The following is a 14,897-nucleotide window of genomic DNA, read 5'->3' as shown; positions in this document are numbered from 1 at the left end:
AGACTACTTTTTACCATTATCCAATGGATAATATCCATTATGTACTGCATGACTAACCATAACTGGTTCAAAACGAAATTTTAATTAGATTCAAAAATACGAATTGTGATCAGAGTTCAAATGCATGTCAATCCATAAATTAAAAAAGTGACGATGGTGAAAATGCACTTTGAGTTTTCAATCAATTCAATGTTGAATAATCTCATTCTCAAAATGCAATTTTGTAACGACATCAATTTGTAGAATTTGCATTTCTTCTTTGTACTATAAATATTGACAGTTGATAAGATTTTAATACGAAAAATTACGATATGCCTTCCAAACATCTTTGGTCAACAATTGAAAATGTTTATGAAACGTGTTCACAATAAAAACGGAGAATAATAACAAAAATTAATTAATTCTTATTATCATAAAAAAACAAAAAAAATCCATGTAGAAGATATTCAATGTGCATGTGGCGGATTAAGACTGCGTCGTGAGCCCATTTTCATAAATTTTTGCTTTTATTTTTAAAATGAACCGGCTAGAATATTCGTGACCTCAAGAAATTTGTCAAAATAAAACTGCAACTTGCCCATACATTTTTTATATGAAAATGTTGATCTTTTGCTTTAACAAATTTGCTCACGAATATTCTAACCGATTCAAATGAACTTGATCAAAAATTATCTCCAAAACACTATGAGGGTTGATGATCATTTAGGGAGTTTGTCGATTCTTTCTGTTGAAATTAAATTTTCGGACGAATTGAATTTATCAATTTCGATTGAATTGTTTTCATTGACATGATTTTTCTATAATTAAATATGAAGTACCTCAATGAAAGTATCCTGAAATATGGGAGCGCCTTACAACAGTTTTATTTTCTATGATAATCCCTCATTGACGCATAAGATCACACTTATGGGTTAACAGCGATTATTCTAATATGATATTTTCATAAAGTAAAAATTTAATTGTTTAATTTAGTGTATCAGTAATGTGCCAAGCCCAAAACAATCCCTGAGTTGACAAAAATAAAACACATTGATAAATGATTGATGTACATGGAATGGCGGCTTTAAATGGAAAGAAAAAAGTTGTAAATCATTTCGTAATAACACTACGTTAATTATGGCTTTATTGTTTGTCAGAGGAATCAATAAAACATTTCTATGTTCTTTATTCGTATTTCATGAAGTTATCATGATCTTGAAATTATCATCTTTATAATCGGTATATGATGACGATAAAAGACTCATTTCACAATATAAATGAAACTTAATTCCATTTACTCTGTACAACAAACTCAAAGTTAGTGTACAAAAGATACAGGTAGAATAGAGTCGTATTTATTGCAATTAAGTTTTGTCGTTTAGTTGTGATATTTCGTTGTTGTGGCTGTTATTGGTATTGTTTATGTGATGACTGCCGTTACGATTCAATGAGTGCACACAAATTAATAGAAAATGCATATCGCCAAAATTAAACATACGAATTGAGTAGAAAACTGGTATTGTTTGGGTTTTTTGATTTGTTTACATGATTATTGTTGATATGTGAAAGAGAAAGCAAATGAGCGTATGTAAGAGAGTGTATGAGAAAAAGAGTGAAAGAGAGAGAGAGAGCGTGCTGGATGTTTTTGTTGTGTGCTTTCATTCAGAAAAATTACTCAAAAAATCCGCAAAATGACTCACTAAATTCGAAATGCTTGGCTACATTTTTGTGATCGTGTGTGCGATCATTGAGAAATCATAATTGACCAGGTAAAGCAACACTGAAATCGAATCACATACAAACAATAACAGAACAGCAGTAGCAAAAAAGCAGCCAATCAATATGCACCCAAAGGTGATCACAGAAGCAAGTGTGTGTTTAACTCAATATAGTTGATCTCTACTGCATAATTCATCGATAACGTCACATCAACAAGTGGATTATTCTCTTTCTTCGTATTCGCTTTTTTTATAAACATTTTATCGAATGCTGCTTTTCCTTTTATTCACCGGTATCACTCCATAAATTGAAGAAATATATATATACGTAAAAAAAGAGTGTGTGTAGCACGCCAGCACCGCCGTATATTATTCGTGTGCGTTAATTCGGTCTCTACACAGTTTGTTTATTTCATTTGCTTCGTTGCACTTTTTCATATTTGCACAAAATCGACTTTTATTCCATGATTAAGTTAGTCCATTTTAACGACTCGGACCGATTCAACTGGAATGGAAGTCTTTAATGACTGTAATAAAAGACTTCTTTATCAATTGCCCTAAGTCATACTATCAGTTATCCGGAATTTATTTAGAATTCAGGTATTATTGGTTTAAAATTTTCGAAGATATAAACTGATATAATATAAATAAACGATAACAACTTTTTTTTTTCGCCAGTCAATTTTAATGTGTTCACGAATTTAGTTATGTGCTGAATAAAAGAGAAGTGAAGTTTTTATTTGTGTATAAAAAAAGGACAATATTTTAACGAATAGCAACGGTTTTATGGAAAATCCCCAAAAAACAAATAAAAACAAAGTGAATTTGAACGAAGGTGCGTGAGTGATTTTATGAAAAGAAGTGCATCTCGTTTAGCATTTAGTGTAATTAAAGTATTTAAAATGAATATGAAACCAAAGCATCAGACGGCAACGCCGACGAAAATTTCCTTTTCGGAAATCTATACAATCCAAAGAGACGACAACCAGTTGGTGAGTATTATAAAACAAACACCCACCTGATTACACATTTTTCAAGCCTATGTTATAATATTTCCGATTAAGTTCACTCAAATGCAATCGATTCATCGATGATGCACCTTGCTCAATTGCACTGCTGTAGACGCAAAAAAAGTAAATGTCAAATCTATTTGATACACTATCATTTTTACTATCAAACTGATTGAAGCGCAATTTGCGATTCAGATCAGATGTAGCTCTGTATAACCGCTCTTCTTGTCATTCTCGCATGCTAATTGCTTACTGAATCAACGACACATTTGTTCCAGGTGATCGAATGCTTTGTTCAATTCAACTCGGTTTCAAAGTGAAAAAAAAAATAACATAAACAAATAAACTGTCAGCTATAAAATGAAATTTACCTTGAATTCATTACTTTTATTTAGTTGTTTTGGAGTCTTGAATCCAAATGGTTCGCAGAAGCATTGGACATATGTTTCTATTTTTACAGCACTATTACTGACAAATCTATTGCATATCTGACCCATTTCTTTATCTGGAAATTAGTCATAAGCTAGGCGCCCGCAATTACCTGTATTAGTCATCATCGAAATCTATCAACAGCAATTTTTTCCGCAGAATACAGGAACCATATATCCGTAAACAGAAGATAATGAATCACGTTTTTTTCATTCGATTAAATACATTTCTTTTGAATTAAAATATTATACAATATTAAAAGCAATGAAATTATCAAATCGATAAGATAAAAAAAATGTAGTGATCATTCATAAAAGAATTTGCGACCTTTTTGTTTGTCATTTTATATATAACGCCTGAAATTAGGCACCGCGAACAATGCTTTTGATTTTTGAAACGAAGGAGAAGAATGATACTACAAGTATGCGAATTGTGAAGGGGAAATGACTTGATAGTGTTTATTAATGATATTTGTTTCGATCCATCATCAAATATTATTTGCTTTTGTATTGCGAGTAAAAGGCCTGTAAATTCCAGAAAACCTTATTAGCAGTGGCATTTTATTGGCATTAAACATTTTATGATCGCAAATGCATTAAGGAATTGATTATTATAGTTTATAATTTGGTAATAAAGAGAGAAATTACCGCATTACAGCTGTAAATATCCACATGAAATGTAAAGTGAAGAAAAATCACCTTAAATTTCCATATAAAATTCTAATCGAATATGAACATTAAACATATTTTGTATTCGTTCAAATCGTCACGAATGGACCTAGAACTTTACTTATGAGATCGCACGCTGAGATGCGGACCGTCATGCGTCATGCATCAGATCAGCTATTTACGCCATAACCAAAGGTTCTTTCTTCAATTTGTTTCCTTTTAAATTTGATTCCAAATTGTAGCAAATGCACTTTCATAAATCATATGAACAGTGTAACATTTTCAAATCGAATTTATGTTTCCCGAGTGAGAATCTATCGAACATTTCTAGGTTACAAACGAAACAAAAAAAAAACGTTCAAAGAGAGAAGAAGAAAAAATGGTTCTGTGCATATGTGTTTCTACTGAAGTTATAAAAAAATGCAACCCGATAAGATAGATCACATGCTTAGTTCTTGTTTTTATGTTTAGAGGCTATCTGTTGGCAAGATGTTATGTCATGTTCTCAGTTCTATGGGAACACAAAAAGGTGTCAAAATTTTACGATCTTTTATAACTTCAATAATTGCCTCGTTGAAGAAACTATTTTACGAAAAAAAAAAAAAAATTCACAAAAACGACGAAGAATGAATGATTCATGCAAACAGGTTCATTCATACCGAAAATCGATTTACTACCTACAACATTCATTTAAAACAAACAAACTGATTATGAACATTTCAATGTTTCAACGTTGACTTGTATTATTTATCTGCGCTTGAAGTGAGTGTTTGCTTGTTGCATTGTCGAAATCCAAATGCAAGATTGTTTTTTATTATTGCACTTCCGAACGCCAATACAAATAAATCGTTAAAAAAAAATATTATATTATATTTCCGCTTTCAATTGATTCCATTATAAATTAGTATATGATGCTGAATACAATGCACACCCCGTGTGTGTCTATCAAAACATTGAATCTATCATAAAAAATAAATAAATATCAAAACAAACGAACAATGCAAGAGCGAACGTGTGTGTGCGCATCATACACTTTCGGCCGATATTCAATTTGTTCCGACCGTTCCTTTTTCCATTTACCTCTGTCTCTTTCACTTCAAAATCCAAACAAATAACTAAAAAAGATATTTTAAGCGCTCATATATTTTTTTTTATCCTTAATTCACTTGGTTTTATTGCATTTTGACAGCTTTATGTCGGCAATATTGGATTAGAAGCGCACACAAAAAGTGCCTAATAAATAAAAAATTAAGTTACTCCTTTCAATAGAGAAATTCCTATTCGATTATTGACTGAGTGAGGGTAAATACCATTTCGACGAAAGTAATTTCTCTGTGTCTGCATCCCATTTTCTCTGCTTTCACTCACTTTAGGTCGGTTTTTTTTCTACTTCTAAAATTCTCTTGTTTCTCTGTTCAGTGTGTGAAGGTCAACCTTTTTCATGTTGGCCAGACAAAATGTGACATTAATATGTGCAACCAGATTCAGTATCTGTAACACAGATCAAAGTCTATTGACTTCATCTCATGTACCCTTAGCAGTTGGAGTTTTTTTTTTGGAACTACAATGCTCATGCTCGGTGTAATGTACCGATTTGGTAAATAGGTTGATGCATGCAACCAAAATTTGTTTGTTTTTGGTTCTCCACTCTCGATGAACAAATTTGAAGAGAGAAAAAAACCACTCGAATGAAATGGAAAATGTCATTTTTTTTCATATAAGGAAAAAGAAGTTGTCTGGATTATGGAGAAAAATCAATAGAGAAGAAAGGGAGAAAACATTCAAACGATGATCTATAAATATGTGAGACAATGGGGTGATATCAAAACATATTTTTGATGAATACCTCATAATGTATATGAAAAAATACATTCAATAATAAAATACCCCTCGAATTAGGAAAAAGAGAGAGAGAATTCTTGTATCAAATCAACAATCGGATTGATTTCCATGTCTGTCCAAATACAGACGGCAATTGATTGATTTTTTCCTGTTTCTACTTTTGTTCGTCAGAAAGAAACCAATATCGAACAGATGCAAAATTCGATTGAATCTGGATCAACAGCAGCAAGTCAGCAAGAGCTCGAGGGTATGGTTTAAATGTACACACCATCGTTTTCAAAGTTACTTTTTTTTAAAGCAGGAACTCGCTCTGCCAATTATACGTCATCAAATTCAATGAAAAAAAAAACATGAATTAGTCTTAAAACTGGAAGAGAATAGCTTTCTCAGTGAGAAATGCACGAGAGATAACATGAAATGCGTGGTGTCGATATCCAGAAAATAAATGATCGATAATGTAATTAGTACGAGTCAATGGAATGCAATGGACATGGCGCAAGGAGTGAGCGCTTACGCCCACCCATTTTGATATTATTTATTTAGCCAAACATGCAATTAATAAAGAAAAATCGAAAATTTTTATGTTTAGTGATCAAGGTTTAACGATGGACGGGAATCAAAAGAGAGGGAGAGAGAGAGAGAGAGAGAGAGAGAGAGAGATAGAGAATGAAATGAAGGCGATGCATTGGCGCCATGTTGCAACAACATCAATAGCTATTCACCGTTCGCATCGTTTCTCATCTTTTGACCATCACGAATTCTGTATTCGGCGGCCATTTAACGCGACTAAAAAATCGTATGTTGTGTTAAGCGTGTCTGTATTTTTGTCGCTTTCATTTCTTGGGCCATGTTCAGATACATATCATCAATCTGTTTATTTTTAGTGATTATTCAAAAAAATGCGCCTTCCAAATGCATTCGTTTTTCGTATCGGCATATTGACGAGCTGTGTGTTGTTATTGATGATGGTGATGAGCCTCTATAAAGCAACAAAACATCATTTTTAAATTAAATTCAATTTCTGGCTTTTATATTTATTGATATTTGTTCGGTTGCCTTGTTTTTCTCTCTCTTTCATTCGCCCCGTCGATATTTTACCATTTCGTCTAGACTCTTTCTTCGGTGCATATGTAAATTTTTGTAAATTGTTGTAGTTGATTTGGTTTTTTTTGTCTCCACTCGTCGGCAAGTAAATCGAAGCAGGGAAACACAATGTAATTGCCTACTGATGACTGACATGTGGTAATTGCTATGACAAACACTTTGTAAATTCTCAATCAGTGAAAACATGTCATATGTACGACGTGAAAATGTATCGCGACATTGAGTGTGAGAGAACTAGTAGGAGATCGAATGAGCAAAATATGCAGCACATGGGGGGATTCATGAATTTCCGTTCATGATTCCTGGTGTCAAACTCAATTTGATGTAATTTGTTCACTGCCACATCATTCTACCGGTGGTTTAAATGCATCATCATCGTCAACGACAATATATTACTCATCATATAGGCAAACCAAAAATAAAAAAAGATGTTATAAATTCCATCGAGACCATTTCAAAACGAAAAGACGAAATGGAAAAAGAAAACATTCAATTTCTTGGCTTTTTGCGCACCATTGATGACTTGCTAATGAGTTGGAACATTAAATGCTGTTTTTAGATCTTTTGAAATTGTTATGTTCGAAAATATTTGTTAATGAAAAAGGGAATCCTATAATAGCCCACGCAACAAACAATGCGCTATCAACAAAATCAAGAGCGAATGAACGACAGAGGGAGAGAAAGAGAGAGAGAGATGAAGAGGTAGTGCACGTAAGGGAAAACATAATTAACGCCACATCTTAGCGTCTCTTGTTTATCCTGTTGCGCCTCATTTCTTCATTAATCGCATGTATTTCCATTGCGGTGTGTAGAGCAAAAGAACACTTGACAACAGAATCAAATGAATCTGAATTTCAATAGGCATTTAATAAGATTCATCAACTATAAATGAAGCGAACAATTTGATAATGGAAACCACAACATTTTGTTAATTGACGCCTATTTTCTAGTTTAAAAATTCAAATTAAAAAGTTGTTGAAATTCAAGAAATCTTAATGAATAGCTCGTGATCAACGTTGAATTTTATTTTTATATACTTATTTAGACACTTTTAGATAAGCTTTATTGGGATGATGGCTTAATAATTGAACATTTTCAAATCAATTGAACAATTGTATTTTTATCGAAAGTAAAGAACATTTATTTTCGTCGAAAACAAAAATCAATTTTTAAGCTCGATGCTCGTAGCACAACGATTGAAGTTGAATAAATGCCGGTTAAATTCTTATATATAATTGGATGTTAAATGTTGTTTTATCTTGAAAAACATCGCCACTATTTTTAAATCGATTCGCATTTACAATTTAAACCAACCATGCTATTTCTTAAGAGAGAAATGTACATACAATATCTTGATTCTTTTGTGATAAAATTCAAACATTTCAAGTAGAAAGGAGGACGAACAATTTGTAATGAAAATACCATTTCATCGATTTCCGACGAAAAGTGAAGTTGCATTCGTAAATTTCAAATAAAATTCATTCAAACGAACACTGAAAATCATCGCTTTGAAATAAATGTCCATCATATCGCGTGTGTGTGTGTGTGCATGTATGCATGGATTTTAATGAGAGAATATATTACTTCAAAATTGCAATAAATCATGATTACTTTCATTTTTTGGCGTCAGATAGATTTGCCGGAATAAATTGCATCAAAATGTTATGGAAAATGGGATAGTTCAACCTTATAATATGAAAACAATTCGCAGATACCATGTCTGTTTCGTTTGAAATTGTGAAAATAGAATGCGATGATTTAGCGTTGTTTTTACATTTCACTGACATATTATATTTGAATATGTGGCATTAGGCATTAATGCCCGCACGAACGGAAGAAAGCTTGAAGTAAATTGCATCTGAAGAAACGAAAATCATCGGCTTTTTTGGGCCCCATACATTCGTTCAATATGATAATACTTAACTCTTTTAACGTGCACTCTCTGCCTTTCTGTTTAGTTTTAGTTGCATTTTATGGTGTACTGTCATCGTTATTCCTTTTGAGCCGTTCTTTCATTTTTATCGACGTCCTTAATCTAAAGTGAATTTATTAATGCCACAACAAAAAGTTATTTCAACCATACAAATACGGAGGCAATAAAAACACACCAATAGAAGATTTGAATCTCAAAACATGACCCCAAATGATGGCAGCTGTGACAATCAACGCGCAAAATTACCAAGAAATCGACTGTATTTAAAGAAGTGAATAATTAGTTGCGTTGAATTTGCATTTCATTTCGATTTAGATGTGAATTGTTAACGAATGCCGGAGGAAAAGTCAGATTCTCTCATTCAACGGCGAGATGGAAAAACAACGATAACGAACTCATAAATTGAAAGACAGACACATACTCTCAAAACTGTTTAGTCTACTATTTAACGAAATTAAGTGCATCGAGAATAAAACAATGTATGCAAAAATTAGCCACAAAATTGATTTTGAAAATGTAAAAAACAGAAAATGAAACACTTGAGCCATACATAATAGGAGCCGTTATGTTCTTTTTAGATGAAATAAAAATGTTGATGTGCGGTTTGGTTTTTGTTTTTTGTTTAAAGTTCACATATCTAGTTCACATAGTATTTGGTTGCATTTTTATACTTTTCTGCTGCATTCGCGGCACACATTTTCCCGGATGGTGCAGTATGATTTTGGATGTTGAACATGCGTATTTTATTGTATGCATCTGTTGGCGTCCTTCCAGTACCGTTGTTTTCCATTCATTTTACTTTTTCTTTTTATTTTCATTGCATTTTCTTGGTGCATACATTTGTCGTATTTTGAATGTATGTGCTAAGCACATTGTACTTAACGGGAATGACTCATTTTCTTCATTTGTACGTGATGTTGAGTTTTTCTTGTTTTTTTTTTTTTTTTTTTTTTCTTGAAAGCGGTTTCTTCGATGGTCCTGCATGCCAGTTACGTATATGATATGCACTTTTAAAACTTCTAAATTTCGTACAATTTGCGCGCAACGTGATTCTTGAACACGATTATGAACAAACGAATAGCGCGAAGTAAACATTGAACAACAAAGCCAAAGAGAATGAGAGAGAGAGAGAGAGAGAGAGAGAGAGAGAGAGAGAGAGAGAGAGAGAGAGAGAGAGAGTGTGTGAGAGAAAAAAACGCTAACGACAGCGCAAAAGTCCATTGATAATGAAACACATAGTGTACACAAATGACGTATGAACATAAGTGCATTAACAGTTTGTATTTATGTGTTATGTGAGTAAAAAGTTTATTTGAATGACCAAAACGAGTGTAAGTCGTTTATTCTCTCGCTCTTTCGCTATAATATGCTCTCTCATCGTTTTTCGTGTGCATAGTTAATCACTTAATGTTCCAAATTCTGGACTGTATATAGAAAGAGAGAAATTCGGCGTTCGTTCTCACTCTGTGTGTTCGTTCCTCTCTATCTCTTTCTCGTTTTGTCTCTATTTCGGTTTGTTTAGCCATTGCCTACATTCGGGTCATTCATGAGGTTCGCTACTTCGGCTCAATTGCCGCTGTTATTGTTGTTGTTTAGTTTAGCCGAGAGCCAAGCCGTGTATATATTCTCTGTTTGCTTATAGTATGCACTCTATTCTATAAGCATGTATTATATGCTTCGATCAAGAGCGTCTATGTGTATACTTACTCTCTCACGCAGTGCACACTTTAACAGCTTGCCCGTTTGTTTCCCTCGGTGTATTCGTTCTCTCTCTCTCTCTCTCTCTCTCTCTCTCTCTCTCTTTCTGTCGATATTTTGTTGTTGCCGCTGTAGTAGTAGTAGCAGCAGCAGCAGCAGCAATCGTAGTTGTTGTTGTTGCTTTTTCGTATGTTCTGTAGTTTTCGTCATCAGAGTGCCGTTTTTTCTTCGTTGTTATTACTATTATTTAACAATCGGTGGAAAAGTGCATATACATGGCACTTCAGTGCTATCGAAAATTCAGTACAGTATATTACCGCGCGTTGATCAGAACACAAGCAACATTGAAGACGAAGAAGACTTTGAGCCTGCTGAGTGTTTGGCTGCCTTCTATCGTTGTTACTGCTGCTATTACTGCTACCGCTTCGCATCGCATTGTTATCCATCTGAATGATAATAAAATTGAATTTTGTTTTTGTTTCATTTGAGTTCGGTGTGTAAATTTTCTTTTTCAACAAATAACGACAACCGAAAAGAATTGACCGAGTTACAATCCCGGAATTGATTTTTTTTCATATCTGAAGTTTTGGTTTGGAAAATTGTTCCGCCGACTACGAAAGAAACACGAACGGGGAAAAAACACTTTGGAAATTGTCCATTTGAATGACGTGCGAATGAATGTATAATATAAAAATTTACGAGAAAATCATTAGCAAAACAAGGACGAATAATACAACTTTCTTTTGGTAGCAAAAAAAAGCGCATTCACTGATTTCTTATCGTTTTTAATCAATTAACGGAGGAGATCAACATCCTTTCATTTTGCATTTTTTTTCTAAAATAAAAACTATAAATAAAATTATCTGCTTAAAAACGACTGTACGATCGTTAATCTCAATTAAATTCAATTAAATAACGGATTAAAAACTAAATAAAATAAAAAAGACGCGAACGCACGAGACCATTTTAATTAAACAAAACACTTTATTTAATAAAAAGAAAAGAAGAAGAAATCTTTGTGTAAAAATAAAACCAGTGAATTGTGAAGAGCTCCTTAATTTTCTCTTTAAAATTTCCTTCAAAAAGAGGATTAGAAGAAACGATCGCGTGAAGAAATACCGCAAGATTTCTGTTGTGTTTTCAAAAGGGCAACGCATAACCATTCCTACTTTAAAACGCTTTAAACTGTGAGTAAACAGAGTTCCTTATTTTCATTGTCTGCATTTGACGTTTTTATTTTTTGTTGTTGTCGTTGTTATTATTGTTTGAAATATCATTTTATGAAGTTATTGATTACTAGTCGATTTGTAAAGAAACGTAAACAAATAAAGGAGACGAGAAAAAAAAATGTTTGTTTCCAAACAAAGGTTTTAAATTTCGTCGCCAATCGAAAGTTCAATCGAAAAAGACAAGCAAAGCAATTTCTATTTCGTTTCCTTTCTCTCGAAATTCTTTTATTTTATTTTTGATTATTTAATTTAAGCGCCAGAAAATCTCGTCGATCGATTTTGTTTGTTGTTGGCTGTTAAGTCTGTCGTTTTTATGATGATCAAAGTATTTTCTAGTTTTATCACTACTATTGTGAAACATACACATTATTCTTATCATCATGAACAACTGAAGCTCTTCGACAAACGACATATAACGTATAATGTCAGCACTTTGAAAATTATGCATTTTGTCATGTCTCCGGCCGATCACATTTCGATTTGTAAGTTGTAATTGCTGTATGTGTAGTGTGCTCGCGACCGCGAAAGACAGTTGAATGCATCTTCGCTCGACTTTCGATACCAGATCGCGTATACATACACACATCAAATGCAAATCTATTTATAATAACAAAATGCGTTACAATTTCTCTCTGAATCACAATTGAAATATCATTGGCAAAATGGGTGATAAATCAACACAACAGTCCAGTTAGAATGCACAATTTCTCTCATTTCACGTCCATTCCACTTCTAACTTGTTGATTATGCGTTATATTTGTTTACAATTTTTACTCAATTTAATAATAATACAGTGTGATCAGTTGAATGTGCGTAAAACGCGCAAAATGATCATTTGGTTGCAAGCACCAATTGAAACCATATGATTGAAATGACAGCCACCCAACAGAGTGGATAGGGTAAACGGTAGATAGATAGAGTAATAGAGTAAGAGAGTACATGTTGTACTCAGTAAATATCACTATCGACAAAATTGTGTTTGTCTACACAGAGTGTATTGTGTGCTGCTGATTCAAATGGATGAGAAAAGAAATTTCCATTTGACGCCACGAAAAAAAAAACAATGTAGAAAGGTCAAGAGAAAGAAATTGGTCAGAGAAATTTAAATTTCAAATTCAAAAGAAAACAAATTATAGTCGCTGATGCGCAATCGAAATGAAATGAATCATTTTAAATTTGTTTGTTGAGTTGCAGTTTGCAACAAAAGAAATCGATTTCCAATGGATTCAAATCCAAAGGTGAATGAATAATCAAATTGAGTCAAGATATTCTTTGGAATGGATTAAGAAAGTGCAGTGACATCATGAAAACGATACATTTGTTGCACATTTGAAATGGATCTTTTCATCACCCCATTATTGTCGTTCTCTTCTTCCTTTTCTCTCTCTATGTTGATGTTGATTGTCTTGTGTTGTTGCCATTTTCCTCATTTTTTTTCTCTCGCAAAGAATTGTAATACAATCGGAATCGGCACGCTTTGAAGCTATTCGCAATTTTTGCGAGAGTGAAAGACTGTGCGACCGAAGTGTTAAGAGTTGAAAAAAGGCACGCAAATGACATTAGTATTCCTTTCGAGAGACAACAAAAGGAAATGATTTTCATTCCAAGATTGGCATTTCAAAGAAAACCGAATTCAAATCGAAAAATCCGACTCTCTGGTACAATAAAATTTTGAACAAAAAAAGAAAATAAAAAAAATAAGTGGTTAATCTTAAGCGATCTTTGGTTTTTGGTGAAGGCCCTTGAAGAATTGAACTTCAGTTGTTGTACTAAGAGACAAAGAAAAGAGCGCCATATAGAGGAAATCCATGTCCAATTAAAACGGCCGTAAATCGCTTTTGAAACCCATATCGAATTGATGCATGCAACTCATTGAGAACAAAAGGTAGTTTCCAACCATTCCTGGTGTTGTGGCGCACGAAAGCAATGCCACGAAAAAAGTTAAATAAATTATTGTCCTTTTTTCTTCGCTTACAGTCATTCTCTGTTGCTCAACGTCTCTTTGTATTTTGTATTATTGTAACGCCATAATAATTCACATTTGCCGCCGCACAAACAGATGTAACCAAACACTCGAAACTGTGACGAAATAAATAGTATAACCCACGAATAACCTTTTTTTTCATTCCACGAATGCGATGTTGCTCATCTTTGCACATTGAACTTACATCTCTGTTTCTCATCCTGTCCAATCTGAAGAACTTAAAAACAATTATACCTTGATCAGACGGCATGCTCTTTCACACACACACAAAATATTGCCTGTTTGGATTTCTGTGAATTGTTAAGGTTTTTTTTCCATCTTCAATGAAGGAAACGCCATTGGGTTTTCTCTAGAATTTTTCATGTACATCATGGACAGATACAAAAAGGAAGAGAAAAAAAAATTTCCACATGTCGATTGCATTTGTTAGCTATAAAAAATATAGACGTGTATAAAAACAAAACAACAAAAAATCACGAAACCCTCTTTGTTTTCTTCGTCTATTTTCAGCGCATCCTTATTCAATGCATTGAAAACAAATTTGGAATTTTCGTTGTTTTGTTTTCGACCAAGCAAACATAAAAAAGGAACATCGATAATATATAACTGCATATTTATTATGACAAACAATTTTCAAATTGCATAACACAAAAAAAAAATAAATTGTCACGATGCAACACAGGCATTTGTCACAAAAGACTATCGAGATTTTTGTTCTGCTTTCTCTATAACTTTCGCATAGAATGAAAGTAAAATCGATTGAGTCGTAAATAAACGTATTTAAACGTTAAGACGTACATTGTTTTCTACGCACATGCACATCCACATTTGTATTGTCAATTGTTAACTAATTGTTTACAATTTCGATCGTTCGAACGAGGAGAGAAAGAAACGGCAAATTCTCTGATGATCTCAAAAAAGAAAAGATTTGAAAATGAGAATTAATGTCAATCAATTTCTAATCGAATTCATTTTAGCGCATGATTGTAACCAGAAAATTCCGTTGAAATTTTCAATGCACACACATAATAAAACAAATGCAAAAAGATGGAAAATTGATAGACACATAGTCGCATACAGTTGGCGGCTGACAAGTGAATTTATTAAGACCTCATCATCGGTGTGCACAATTGAACATAACATAGCCGTAACACAGATGAGAGCCGAGTGAAAGACCAAAAATGATAAAGCAAGAATACGAAGAATACAATAAGAAAACCAGCTGACAAAAATATATTAATATAAATGTGTATCGATCTCTCTCTCTCTCTCTCTCTCTCTCTCTCTCTCTCTCTCTCTCTCT

General features: G+C 33.1%; 1 protein-coding gene across 3 annotated transcripts in view; it reads left to right on the top strand.

The window, feature by feature from the left end:
• Nucleotides 1-2,142: 2,142 nt before the first annotated feature.
• LOC116352128 (phospholipid phosphatase 3-like) overlaps nt 2,143-14,897 on the top strand; it is a 37,149-nt gene continuing 24,394 nt past the window's right edge. For 2 of the 3 annotated variants that reach the window (XM_031784443.1, XM_031784440.1), the window contains exon 1: nt 10,694-11,568. Coding sequence is in view for 1 of the 3 variants with exons in the window: in XM_031784439.1 (XP_031640299.1) it covers nt 2,549-2,689 (141 nt within the window). In the remaining 2 variants the exon portion in view is untranslated. Of the gene's footprint in view, nt 2,298-2,375; nt 2,690-10,693; nt 11,569-14,897 lie in introns of those variants that run through there. The other variant, XM_031784439.1, reaches the window with a different exon arrangement.

Source organism: Contarinia nasturtii, unplaced genomic scaffold (genome assembly GCF_009176525.2).
Source record: "Contarinia nasturtii isolate CC-2019 unplaced genomic scaffold, AAFC_CNas_1.1 Cnas_scaffold_187, whole genome shotgun sequence".
NCBI lineage: Eukaryota > Metazoa > Arthropoda > Insecta > Diptera > Cecidomyiidae > Contarinia > Contarinia nasturtii.
Note: the sequence above shows the minus strand (reverse complement) of the source record. Positions and strands in the feature narration are given on the sequence as shown.